Below are 13,870 nucleotides of genomic sequence, written 5' to 3' on the forward strand. Positions count from 1 at the left end.
TTTCTGGCCTCCACAGACAGGTACACCTCCGAACACATAAGTACAGATACAACACACACACACACACACACACACACAAACACAGTTCTAATTGGACAATACTGTCACTAATATGCTTAGTAACCCCGTGCACTTGAAAATTTGAGGCTGTGTAATGTTAATGTTCTTACCACAATAAATAAAACGTAAGAACAAGCCGGGCGGTGGTGGCGCATGCCTGTAATCCCGGCACTCTGGGAGGCAGAGGCAGGCGGATTTCTGAGTTCAAGGCCAGCCTGGTCTACAGAGTGAGTTCCAGGACAGCCAGGACTATACAGAGAAACCCTGTCTCCAAAAAACCAAATCCAAAAAAACCAAAAAAACAAAACAAAACAAAACCAAAAAAAAAACAAAAACAAAAGCAAAAAAACAAAAAACAAAAAAAACTTAAGAACAAAGAGGCAGAAACCTGACTGACCGACCAACCAAGTACCTCAGCTACATTGCTCGCATGCAGTGGGAGGCAGGCAAGGTACCCACCTAGAAGGCAGTGGTGTTGGGACTCAAACTTGGATCTTAAGTTCTTCCTGCCTACTTCTCTTCAGTGGCTGCATCCAAGGCTTGAGGATGAAGAGAAATGACCAGCCATGACCCTCCATGCCTACCAAGCACAGCAGGTTTCCCTGACTCTGGAATACAGAGCCTCCCTCGCTTTCTTAGAAAGATCCAGAAGGACCCTTACCCCTCCAGCCTCCACTGGGCACACCACACCTGCCCAATCCACACCAGCATGGCGAGGATTCGTCCGTCATCCATTCGGCCCAACAGTCATCATCAAGAAGGACCAAGGTCCAATGTGACCCACTGCTAAATCTAATGGAATGAAAAAGCAACAGGAAGTCAAGACCGTGCGCCGTGAGATTCATGCCCATCTGGTGCTAAGGATGGAACTCCAGGGCCTAGTCATGCCTAACAGAGCTTTACCAATGAGCCACACCCCAGCCCATTGTTCAATCTCTTAAAAATTCACCTTGTAGGACTTCAAGTGGACTGTGTCCAGTGCCTCAGCCTGGCTTTCTGAGCTGTACATGTGGGGAACACATGACTGAGCAGAGGCTAGCCTATGTGCAAGGTCACGTGACATACACCTTCCACCCAACAGCAAGCTGCTCTTCTCGCCTCCCTCCTGCCAAGGACCTAAGATTTGCTGCCGACACTTAACCTGCCCGGGGACCCTAGATGGTGCCTGTAGGTGACGAGGTCATCAGCTCCCAGGGCTGAGAGGGTAGATGGCCCTGGATGGCCATCCCCTGACTACAAACCCACTTCCAGAGGCTTTTCACCCAAGACTGAGAAAACCACTCTGCCAGCTGGGAGATGTGCAGGGAGAGAGGCAAAGTCTCCAACACAACTGCCCCATGGTAAGGCAACCTCAGCCAGGACCTGCGCAGCTTAACGCAGGCCAGGCCCCTCCGAGCCACACTTAAGCAAGAGAAAGCCATGCCCAGACACTCCTGGACAAAATGGGTTCCCTGGTCCCACTCCCGCCCTGCGGGACTCCCAAAGACGAGGCTGACATTTTGAAAAATATAAAATTTTAATAAAGGCTACATCTCTTAATTACAATAATTATTGTACCAAGTAGTTTTCTTTAAATGAACTCTTTATAATGCATAATTTACAGTCTAAGTAGAACAAAAATGCCATGACAAAAGTCATTGAGTAACAAGACTTGTAATAAAAAGGCATAAAATATATTTATACATAAACCCCTTTCAAAAACCAAGGGAGAGCTTGAGCCCTCAATATAGGGCGGCGCACGGACGGAGCGGGTCCCCGTGCCTGTACAGGTACTGTACTGATTCCCAAGTCAAGCACTAGCCAGTGGGTTAACGCTCTGCCCTACACTATACACGGGCCTATAGTACAGGGAACGCTGGCAGACAGGACATACAGATTAACTTAACACAAACCCGAGTGAGCAGGCGAGCGAGCGAGCGGGCACCAAGGGAAGGTAACGGAGGAGAGGTGCTGCTAAGTAGGAGCCCGAGTCCTCGCAGGGTCAGGTGGGCGAGGGAGATTCCTGATGGCCACAGTCTAGAGACTGATTTTAAAAGAGAACGAGGAACCCTCACTTCCTAAGGTGACAGAGGCTTGAACCACAAGGGCAGGGACAGGACAGGCTCCGGGACTCGGTGAGGGGGAAGCGACTCGGGATGGTGTAGCCTATGGCTCCGGGGTGAAGGCTCCCCCACTCCCCCCCACTCTGGACAGTCCCCAAAGTGAAGATGCTGTCACAGCCAACCCTCAGGACTTCTGTGACAAGCAGAGCAGCATGGTGGGGGTGGGGGTGACCCATTTCTGCATGTGTCGATGGGTGGGGTGGGCACCATTTAAAAAAACAAAAAAGAAGAAGCCTGTCTTCACTCCTCCGGAGAAATGCCATGCAGAGCAGATTCCTCTGTTCACGAAGAAAGGATTAATGCTTTCCCAGCTCGGCTCCTAAGCGTAGACAGCAATCCAAACTTCTCTCTCCCACTTCCAGGTTTAAAGCAGCATAAACTGGGGGTCAGGGGTCGGGGGTGGGGTGGGGTAGGGGAATCGACTGTTCAATAAATATCAGTAAGGACTCCTGTTCGGGCAAGCTATACACAGTTTTCTCTTAGTCTATGAATTTCAGATCCCTAGGAAGCCATCTATTATGTATGGCAGTCAGTCTCTCAAACACACTCAGCATCTTCTATAGCCCAGAGTGGTCATGTTTTGAATAAATAGTTCAGGCTTCTCTCATCTCAGTACCCGGCTCCTGGATACTGAAAATCAACCGCCCCCCGCCCGCCCTCCTGAAGGCCCAGGGGCCAGTCCCTTCCTAGGCTTTGTCTTCTTAATTGGTTTCATTTTCCTTCAAAATATTTCCTGGCTGTTGCACGGGCCCGAGACAGGTCTCTGGGCTTCGGCTCTGCGGTGCCCTCTGAGGTACACGCTGAGGCGCTCACATCGTGCGCACGCAGAGGCCTCGGCTCAGTCGATCCTCTCCACTTTGCCCAGGATCCTGCCTTCGTACATGGGGAGCACCGTCTCGTCGTCCCAGATCTCCTCAAAGACGGCTCCACAGGCGAATTCGTCACTCGCCTTCTTGAAGTAATACCTTAAGAGAACACAGGAAAGCTGGTTGAGAGGACATCTTCTTGCCAATGGAGAACCAAGCTGGACACCTGTGCTTAAAGAGGTCAAAGAGGTCCCTCAAAGCAGGGTCCTCTCCAGATGAGCGAGGGCAGCCCTCCTGGCCAGATGCACTCTGGGGGGCAGGAAAGCCAGGTGTGGGGGGTCTCTCTCTCTCTCTCTCCCTCCCTGCCTCAGCAGCCTGTGCCTGGCTTCAGCCTCTTGTCAGAATTGTTGCCACCCACCTGCCCGACAGACAGACACCCCCCCCCCCCCCCACACACACACACACACTTTCTGAGGGAGGAAAACGGGAAGAGCAAGGGCCCAGGCTTCATTTCTGATGGCAGGGCAGGGCAGAGAGATCCTTCAGTGACCCGGGACTCTGCTCAGCCTGTAGAAGTGGAAGGCTGACTGGCTCTGGCCTGGTCAGTCCAGAGACCACTCACCCCAAGTGCCAATAAATAAAGTCTTTGGCCCAACCCAACAGGAGGCAGGTAGGGCCAGCTCCAGGGCCTACCTATGTGGAGGGGGCAGGGGACCCGCCCTTTCTGTCCCTGGATCCCTGCCCCCTCTCCCCCTACCTTGCTAGGGTATAACCCTCAGGCCTGCCCACCCCACCCCCGCCTTTAACTGAAAACTTCTTTCTCTTCTCCCTCTCCAACATCCTTCTCCAAGGACTGCCTGAGGTACACACAGAACACCACCCTCTCACAACCCCTCCCTGCACGCACCACGTCATGGGCCAGGCCTACCCCAAGCCTTTCAGAGGACAGAGAGCATCCTGGCAGGATGAACAGAGAACACCCTGGCAAGGGAGAAATCTCTTGACTGGATTAAGCTTTCCCTGTGAATTGTCCCTTCCAGCCTATTAGGGCCACTCTTGGGAGAAGGTCACCACCCCTTGGAGCCACTAAGACATAAAATCCTGTTGTCTCATGTTTAGGGCTGAGGGTTTGTTTCGGCACTTTCTGTTGGAAACAAGAAAAATTAACCCTCCGCAGTTGAAACTGAACTGAGAGGCTGAGTGAGAGGAAGCGGCCCAGTCAGGGCCTCCGTGGCTGCTGAGCTGGCTGTCTAGGCAGCCATTTAAGGGGGACAGCACTGCGTAGGTTAAGAGGTCAAAATGCTTAGGGAAGCCCGAGGGGAGAGAAAGCGGGGAGGGACGGGGAGCCACGAAGGCCCGGGGACCCGGATACCGAGGTCCCCAGCTCCGACCCCAGTGGCCGTTACCAAGCCGGGCTGGTTTTCGTGGCACCTCTGGGCAGACACATTGACCTTTTCCATAACTGCAACCTCTGCCAGCAGGGACAGAGGCGACATTCCTGAGCCCCCCGCCCCCCAGGACTTCAAACACACTGCGTCGCCCTGTTTTGTCAGAGCTGGGTTTTCCACAGCACCAGGCTTCATGTGGCAAACTGCCCCCTTCTGACATCCGGCACCGACGGGCGTCAGGCATGTCTGGAGAGACTGTTTGCTTTCTGAATGCCTGCCATGGTCAGATTACTCAATACGGCCCGGGTCCCGGCTCTACAGCCTCCCCCCACCCCCACTGGGGTGCATTTCATTAGGGTGGGGCCTTGGGGGTACAAACTGCAACACTGGGGGTCAAGGCCCTGGTTTGAGGGCAGGGAGGAGACACAGTACTCTCATGCCCCAACCCCCATCTCTAGGAGGACACCCAGCCCAACAGCAGAGATAAGGAGGGTGGGAGGGCCTTCCCACAGCCTGATCCAATCAGGAAAGAATTTGAGAGGGGACCGTTTGTGCAAGTCTTTGTGCATTAAAGGGGAGGCCAGCGCTTCAAAGCCAGGCTTATTAAATGTGCCTTAGGGGGAAAAAAATCAGAGCCAGATGTGGCCAGAGTGGCTGAACGAAGCCCTTCCCTGTAGGCCGCTACACAGTGTGCTGTGACAGTTTCGCCCCCTGAAGGTCACCTGCGGCTCCCCTCAAAGTTGGGCCGAGTCAAAGCCAAGATCAAAATGAATCCCTGGAGGGGCATACTCGTGTAATTAGCTTCACCTGTGTCTCTGTCGAGATTAAAGGCAGCAGCCGGGCCAGGTCCCCAGACCCTTTGATAACTTTCGGAATGGCCTCTTCAACAGAGAATGACTTATGCCCGGCTACACACCTGCCACCCCAGAAAGCTGTCACCTGCAGGGTCTTGGTGCTTCTCCCTGAGAAAGGTCACTGTTGGTGGCACCAAAAGAACTCCATGACAGAATGGCTGGTGTTGTCACACAGGGCCCAGTAGGGAAGACGGGCCAGCCCAGCGTCTTGCAAGTGGGCTCCCTCACCGAGGAGCCCCGGCCCAGCCTAGAGACTGAGCATTCAGAGTCTCCCCTCACACATCTGGGTTCTGGGGATACATGTGGGCTGTGCCTCTACATAGAGCCCAGGACACGCGCCTGGGGAGAGGACACCTCTTGGGCGGGAAACCTCCTCAGGATGCCTTGAGTGTCTTGCTTGGCTCAGTGTACAGGCCTGGGGCTCGGCGCCTGGGACGTAAATGGGCAGAACACACACCACATTTCCAGGCAGGGCCAAGTCCTAAGTGAACTGACAGAGCCATCCCATGCCTTGGTAAGAAGGGTAACAAATGCTTCTGAGATGGCCTTCTTCGTCATCCTTGGCCCTGGGTTCTCTCGAGGACCTGGCAGGTCTTTTTTAAGGGTCCCTCCACGCTGCCAGGGAGAGACAGTGAGGCCCAGGGCCAGCAGGGGGACTGGCCAGCCCCATTCACCCTCCTCACTGCTCACGGGCCCAGCCCCTTCTTCGTTACTGACAAACACTGCAGCTACAGGTAACTCGGCGTGCCACACCCAGGCGTCGCCCTCGCCAGGCGGAGCAACGGAGAGGCTGGTGTCTCCCTGGCCCTAGTCTCTGCTTTTCTGACCTTCCAACATGGCCTCTTACTGGGCTTTCCCTTATCAGGCCCCACCCCAAACACACAAGAGAGTATCGGGAAGCCCCACTCTCGTGGTTCAATAAACAAATGGCTGTGTCTTTCTGTGGGCCTCAGTCTCGTTCACCTGGAAGAGAAGACCTGGCTAGATGGCCAGAGAACCATTCCCCTCGTCAGCTTTCCTCCATGGCTGTTCTTGTCAGAGGTAAAGGGGATCGGGGGAGGACCCTCCCTAGACACCCAGCAGCCCACTCAGGCGGCTTCCCCACAGCATGTCTCCAATCCATCTGAGGCACGCAGAGAACAAGGAGCTCTGGGGCTGGGAACTCCGAGTTCTGAGGAAATTCCAGAGCAGACGAGGCGGCAGAACGGGCAGCACCCTCACCTGTAATTTCCCTTCTTGCTGAGCTGCTCCTTGAAGTGGCCCAGGGTCAAGCTCTGAGTCTTCAGCATCCTCCTGTATGGAATTTCTTCACCACAGAAAAAGTAGGTGACAACCAGCTCGCTGGCCTGGAGTGTGTGGACACTTGCCAGTTTCTTTGGCTCTTTGTGACTGAAAAAGAAAGCAGGATGCCACAAACTCAGCCTCGAAAAGCAGACACACACTGACAACTACACAGCATGAGGTCTACAGGGGAGGCCTGGGGCCTAGCATTACAGAAGTCTTCCAGTTGTAAACTGATACCACATACCCCAATGCCTTCCATCTGGGCTGCTCAGAGGCCTCCCTTTGACTAGCAAGCACAACAAATTGCCTACCGGTAAAGACCAGAGAAGAGACAGTCTGCCTACGCAAGGCTCACTGAGACCAGGGACTATCATGGAGGCAATTCCAGGCCAGGGTTCCTCATGGACAGTGCACGTTCAAATGCCTTGGAGGCCTACCTACTCCATGCCCTTGGAGACCTACCCATCACATGCCCTTGAAGGCCTACCCATCATGCCCTTGGAAGCTTACCCATCATGCCCTTGGAAGCCTACCCATCATGCCCTTGGAGGCTTACCCATCATGCCCTTAGAGGCTTACCCATCACATGCCCTTGGAGGCCTACCCATCACATGCCCTTAAGAGGCCTACCCATCATGCCCTTGGAGACCTACCCATCATGCCCTTGGAGGCCTACCCATCACATGTCCTTGGAGGCTTACCCATCATGCCCTTGGAGGCCTACCCATCACATGCCCTTGGGGGGGTCTACCCATCACATGTCCTTGGCCTACCCATCATGCTCTTGGAGGCCTACCCATAACATGCCCTTGGGAGGTCTACCCATCACATGTCCTTGGAGGCTTACCCATCATGCTCTTGGAGGCCTACCCATCACATGCCCTTGGGGGGTCTACCCATCACATGTCCTTGGAGGCTTACCCATCATGTCCTTGGAGGCCTACCCATCATGCCCATAGAACCACATTACAGGTGGACAGCCTGTCTCACATATCCCTGGCCTCAAACTTGCTGTGCAGTCAGAGATAACCCCCTTCCTGCACCTCAGAGAATTAGGGATTACAGCTGTTCACTCACCCCGCCTCCACCTCCATTTCTGTAGTATCAGGGAGCTAGCCCAAAGCTCGCTGCATGGTAGACAGCAGACAAACACTTTGCCAACTGTTACAGCCCCACCCCCTGTCATTTTAACTGTGCCATTTATTCTGTTTTTGGAGTGGGTGACATTTATAAAAGCCACCAGTGTTGACAGCTGGGTGACTTGAGGTTTACCAATTAAAACAAGGAAAGGGTCTAGGAAGGTGCCTTATTCAGGACCTCAGACATTAGTCACAGTTCGGAATGACGATGTTAAGAAAACTTTATCTAGATCATTCTATAACTCAGGCAAGATTTGAAATCCCATAGACAGGACAGGGTTCAGAGTCCCATCTCCAAGAGCAAATTTTCAACAAGAATTATGGCCCAGGTTGGGACAAGGTTTTACGTTTCTCCAAGCAGATTGTGGAGGTGGACTTCTGGGGAATCCATGGCATCAGAAGCAGAGAATCATTTCCCTGCTCAATGGTGACGAAAACACTTGTCCAGCCCTACTAGCTCCCAAAACCTACAAAGTAACTCACGCATCCTGGTTCTGCCCCTCTACCTGTTTGACAATGGCTTCAGGCCTAACTTTTGACTACCGAGACCCCCAGAAACCCTGTGTCATGCCTCGGAATTCTTGGGAGCTGATGTCCCATGATCCTCACCGATGGAGACAATTGCCTTGCTCATCGCTAAGTGTGACTACAAAGGTCAGTTCAAATGTGGAGTTCCACACATATCACTCCAGAGAGTGACCTTCCCGAAATGTAAAGCCACTCAGAGTACCCCAGTAATGCCAGAGAGACACTCACTCTTCTGGGGCCAGGCTTGGGTTGGAGAAGGGTGTGGCTCCTGCCTGACCAGTGGCGGAGTGGTTCCTGTCCCTCTGCTGACTGGCCACGCAGCACCTGAGGGCGAAGGAGGGCCAAGAATTTAAGAGGTAAGCTCCCATCTCCATAGCAACTGGGGAGCAGGGGAAAACCACCCTGGCCTCCTAAACAGATGTAGCCCCAACCCAACCTCTCCTCCCTGTAGAGATCCAACAAGACCCTGTGCTCAGAGACGTTCTGGAACATCCTACCATGCGGCCATCTTAGTGTCGGCAAAGGGCTCAAGACTCTTGACTCTCCCATCATGGCTACACATATGCTCACTAACACACCTCACAAGGATTGTGGACACTTAAGGAATGGGATTTACAGTGGAAACATGGTCTTTCGACTTGTAAGAGCACCTTGCCTGGAAGACCCTGCTTGAACTCTTAACAAACAAACAGAACCAAAGGGAACAACTTCCAGAGGCTAAAAGGGAGATTTAACTCAGCCAGAAGCAATTCCTCCCTGGGCGAGTCGGAGAGACCTGAAGCTCCAAACCCCTCCCACTCACCGCTGCTTCTGGGGCTTCGACACCTCTGCCAGCCTGCGGCAGGCTTCCTCCAGCTGTGCCAAAGTGTTGGGTGGGGTGAGGGGAGGCATTGCAGGGTCCTGGGTAAATGGATGAGCCCGGGCCACCGAGCGGGGGTGTCCGCTGGCCCCCAACAGATGGTGCCGGCTCACCCGTTCGCCTGGGGACGCGCGGGCAGACTCCAACGGGTAGCTCTTTCTTAGGCTTTGGGCACTGGAACAGGACAGGAAGAGCAGGGGAAAAACTGGGTTAAAAAAACTGGAAAATGTGACTTCAGTAGAAATTTGTCTATTCTACTCTGAGAGAGAGAGAGAGAAGAAAATAACTCCACCATAACACGAACAGGGGGCGCTGCCAAAACATGACATTTTTGTGGTCTCCTCGGCCCAGTGGCTAATACTGAGACGGCAGTGGCGCTGGCTTTCCACAGACTGCAGAAATAGCCGTCCCCACACCGCCTGTGTGAGAGCCCAGGGGTGTGTGTGTGTATGTGTGTGTGTGTGTGTGTGTGTGTGTTTACCTATGGGGCTTCGACTTGTTCTGCCGCTCGCTCTCCATCATCCACTGCCAGACATCCTGCGAGCGGTCTCCTTCCTCCCCAGGGAGCTGGGGGGGCCCTGCTGCACTGGACATCCCTCCTTCCCTGGCCGGCAGAGCAGGACCCGGCTCTGTGACCTTCGCGTTCCGTTTTGGCAAGGTATCACCTCTGCTGCCACTGTAGGGAGCGAGAACACCCGATCCAGACAGCTCATTAAAACTCCAAGACTCCTGGAGCTGGGCAAGCCCGCGAGGGCAGACTGAAGGCAGTTCCGCCGCACCTAGCACACCCCAAACTGCAACCTCCGCCAGTGCCCCTCCAGGAAGCAGAAACAGACCCCGTGGGCCCTCGTCACACTCGCTCAGGACTCGGGCTGGAAGAAAAGCCCCACCTTCGGGGTGTGCTAGTCACTTACCAGAACTGCTCCCCGGGCAGGGGCTCTGGAACCTTCGGGTGGCTCTTGCATTTGGAGTAGCAGTAATAATCCGTGCCTCCGGGACAGAGGCAGCGCACTCTCTGTGTGGCTTCTGCCTCGATCTCCTCCTTGGTCTTGGGGACGGCATGGTGGTGGATGTAGTGGTGGTGAACGTGCTTCGTCGTCTGTTTGGTCAGGAAGCTCTTGCCTCCCACGAGTGGGCAAGCGGCCACGGGGGGCAGCTTGCCGCCGGTTGGAAGAAGGGTGTGACACTGCTGGTGGTGGTGGTGATGGTGGTGGTGGTCCGGGGAGCGGGAGCGCGGGCTGTAGCGGCCCACACCAGGGGACTGGCAGCCGGGGGTCTTGAGGACCCTGGACAGGTGGTCGTCCAAAATGGTCTGTGGGTCCTCTTCGTAGCTGCCGGAGGGTAGGAGGGCCAGGGGGTGCTGGACAGGCGCTCCATCCCGCGAGCTCAGGGCCTGCTCAGACCCCTCCTTTTCTTCATCCTGGAAACAGAGGACCCAGAGGGGAGGTGAACAAGAAAGCAACCCCTCGGCTCCCCGGGTTCACGCACACGCTTACACACGCGCATATGCGCATGCGCATGCACATGCACAGGGTGGAGAGGATGCCCAAGCAGGTCCTACCTCCCGGATCTGCTGCAGCCGCTCCTCCAGGCTGTGGCGACTTTCCAGCTCCAGTTTCAGCTTCTCCAGCCTGGAGATGAGCTCGGCGGCGAAGGCAGCAGGTTCCACAGGCGCCATCTCCTTGGGCAGGCGGTGGGTTCTCTGAGGGCGAGGGGAGAAGGAAGGAACCAGGCACACTTAGCAGGCCAGGCAGGCACTGGCCATACCAGCTTGGATGGAGCTTGTGGGGCCCACGGATGTGTGCCGGGTCCCCGTGTTGGAGTGGAGAGCGGATGGCGAGCCGGCACGCGCTGCTCGGGACTTTTATGCACCGGCTCTGTGGCCTCATGGCGAGCCACGGTCCCCACCAGCGTTTGCCTTGGGCAGGAGCAGTTGGTCGCACTCCGAGAGGCCCTGCTTGTTCTCTCTGTAGTACAACCAGCCCATCAGTAGCTACTCTGAAGTAGAAAATCTTCAAAGACTGTTGTCAAACATCAAAAAAAAAAAAAAAAAAAAAAGGCAGCCCTCTGAGATGGGGAGGGGAGAGAAACCAACTCAAGAAATAAAAAGTAGAGTCTAAACAGAAAGGGAGTTGAAAATTAAAAAAAAAAAAAATAAGATTGGAAGAGAGGCAGGGGGGAGGGGAGAGTCACCGGCCCCAGATCAGAGAAGAAGTGGTAATTTATTTCCCGGCCTCACACTGGGCACCTTTGAGGTAGTGTTGTCTCAACACTGCTCCATCTCCCTCGGTTTTTTTTTTCCTCTCCTCCTCCCCTCCTCCTCCTCTCTTTGTACAGAAAATGAAGAAAGCTGCTGCGGGCTAGTAGCAGAACACTGCTGAGCTTGGCTGCCTGAAGCTGATCTATCAAGGGAAAACGGAACATCTCCAAACCGAGTACGGAATATAGAAAGCCTGCCAAGAGCAGCAAGCGGCGAGAACCCCCGCCGCCCGGCTTTCTGTCCTTTCTCTGTCATCTCGCCCCCCACTCTGCCCTCCCCACCTCTCCACTTGCTCCTCCTCCCTCCTCCTCCTCCCCACTCCCGTGCTTGGCCTTTTTTTCTTTTGGGGTGGGGAAGAGCAGAAAGCTAACCTGCTCTTCTGGACTGAAGAGTCAGCCTCACTCAACACAGCAACCATTTAGCTGCACCGAGGGAGCGGGGAAGGGAAGGCCCCTGTGTGGATGGATGGCGTTCTCAGGAAGGCTGGTTCTGGGAACCACACATCCCCCCAAAGTTGATCTGCGCACCCCGGGACAATTATCAACCCATTTATAGTCTTGGGGAACAGAATTTTAGAAATTTGATGAACATACTCCCACCCACCCACCCCCCACTCAAATAGCTTTGTCATCTATAGTATAGAAGCCACTCCCTAAAGCCTTTTTAATATGCTACTTTTAGACAAGGTAAGTCTGCCATTGTCTGTGCCAGGAGTTTCCAAGGAGAGCTATAATCTGTAACACTACTCAGGTGACCTGGGACTAGAAGTCTGATGTGTTAAGTTTTCTGAATACAACACAACCACATGACCCAGCTCGATTCTCTGAGGCTGCCAGGAAAAACGGCCTTACAGAGACCCCTGCTCTGAACCGGAAGCTCTTGTCTCCTCCCTGTACCCTGGGTAGCAGGCTAAGGTAGAGAGAGCCTAACCTGGAAAAGGCCCTCTGGGCTCGAGAGCCCATTGAACTGTGCTGAGGCCCTCAGGGATGTGTGAGGAGGGAAGGTCCCTGAGGAACCTGCTAGCCTCCCTCAGTCATGGGAGCCTTCCTCCAGGAAGGTGCACTTCTAGACACCCGGTTCACCCACGTTCATCAGACATGGACTCAAGAGAGCCCAGCTCTGGAACACGAGACAGGTAAGACTGCACAGCTGTCCCCTGGGAGCATCCAGGCTAGTAAAACAGTTAAGGAACCAGATAAACAGCCAGTGAATGAGTGAGCTGTGCAGGCGAGGCAGAGTGTCCTGGGAGGTGGCTTCCTTTCCAAGGTGAGCAGGGCAGAAGGACGGAACACAGAGATTCTCCTAACCTCATTCATTTCATGTTTAATGAGCCCGTGTCTACGACAAGAAGGTCGGGATATGGAAGCTAACAGACAAAACTCTGGGGCTGTGGAGAGGGGTCAGAGGTTAAAAGCTCTTTCAGAGGACCCAGTCTCAGTTCCCAGCACCCACATGGCAGCTCACAACCATGTGTAACTCCCCATCCAGGGGATCTAACGCCCTCTTCTGGCCTCTACGAGTACTGCATGCACATGGAACATATACATGCTAGCAAAGAGCTCATGTATATATGGAAGGAAGGAAGGAAGGAAGGAAGGAAGGAAGGAAGGAAGGAAGGAAGGAAGGAAGGAAGGAAGGAAGGAAGGAAGGAAGGAAGGAAGATTCTTTTGGGGCTACCTGCCTTCAGGGGGCTTCCAGTCTAGCAGGAATGCAGTGAGGCCACCATGTCATCATCTAGTGATAAATCCCCCCCTACCCCACCCCCCCACACAGAATTTTCCATTCTTTGATTCAGGAACTACCAAACGTCACCCCATTACTGCCACATCCAAAGGAACCATTTAATTTCTTCAGTCCGGCCATTCCTTTCCGTCCCTTCACTCCAGCAGATCTCAGGCACTGCCCCCACCTCCCAGCTCCTGTAGTGATTCAGGGCCTCGCTACCCATGTCCTGACGTCAGTCCATCCGTCCTGCCGTCCGTACTCACCGGAAAATGAGGTAGAGGCACTTGGCCGTTGGCCTTCACGCTGCGGTGCACCTCTCTCTGGAGCTGTTTCTTACTCCCCATGCGGTAAGGTGGGATTCCATCTCTAAGGGGGAAGACAAAGTCCACAGGCTCACTGAGGCGATCTCAGCACCTGACGTCACCTGCACGCCCTTCCCTGAGATTCCACCAATGGGAAAGGCTGCACACTTCCTGGGAATGAGCCATGCATCCCCAGGTGCAATCAATCACATAGGGAAAGACCCATCCCTGACCAAACTTCAGACCCTGCCCAGTCATCCAAGGCAACTTGTCTCTCTCCCAGATGCAGGAAGCTGGTTTATGTGTCCTCGAGGAAAGAACCTTGGGCTCCAGTGGTCCTTTTGGCAGACTGTCATGTGTCTAAATTGGGAGAACAGTGCCAGGGCAGAAGGCTGTAGGTCATGTTAGGGACCAAGCTCACAGGCTCAGCCACCTCTTTAAGAAGGCACATGAAAATTCAGCCATGTCTGCTGTCACATGAACAGCGTCAAGCCAGCCATGTCCAACTTTCCTCTCCTCGTCAGCGGTTTTATAAAACGCTGAGACTCAAAGACACAGGACAT

At 54.2% G+C, this 13,870-nt stretch overlaps 1 protein-coding gene across 3 annotated transcripts in view; it reads right to left on the bottom strand.

Annotated features, from left to right (window-relative positions):
- Nucleotides 1-1,556: 1,556 nt before the first annotated feature.
- The window catches only part of Axin2 (axin 2), a 31,382-nt gene continuing 19,068 nt past the window's right edge, over nucleotides 1,557-13,870 (bottom strand). For all 3 annotated transcript variants that reach the window (XM_052196213.1, XM_052196212.1, XM_052196214.1), the window contains exons 4-11: nucleotides 13,269-13,371; nucleotides 10,582-10,722; nucleotides 9,935-10,440; nucleotides 9,502-9,696; nucleotides 8,964-9,194; nucleotides 8,390-8,485; nucleotides 6,432-6,599; nucleotides 1,557-3,127 (exon numbers count right to left, since the gene is read on the bottom strand). In XM_052196213.1, the coding sequence (XP_052052173.1) occupies nucleotides 3,001-3,127; nucleotides 6,432-6,599; nucleotides 8,390-8,485; nucleotides 8,964-9,194; nucleotides 9,502-9,696; nucleotides 9,935-10,440; nucleotides 10,582-10,722; nucleotides 13,269-13,371 (1,567 nt within the window). In that variant the 3' untranslated portion in view covers nucleotides 1,557-3,000. The remainder of the gene's footprint in view (nucleotides 3,128-6,431; nucleotides 6,600-8,389; nucleotides 8,486-8,963; nucleotides 9,195-9,501; nucleotides 9,697-9,934; nucleotides 10,441-10,581; nucleotides 10,723-13,268; nucleotides 13,372-13,870) is intronic.

The sequence above is a fragment of the Apodemus sylvaticus genome, chromosome 10 (genome assembly GCF_947179515.1).
Source record: "Apodemus sylvaticus chromosome 10, mApoSyl1.1, whole genome shotgun sequence".
NCBI classification, from domain to species: domain Eukaryota; kingdom Metazoa; phylum Chordata; class Mammalia; order Rodentia; family Muridae; genus Apodemus; species Apodemus sylvaticus.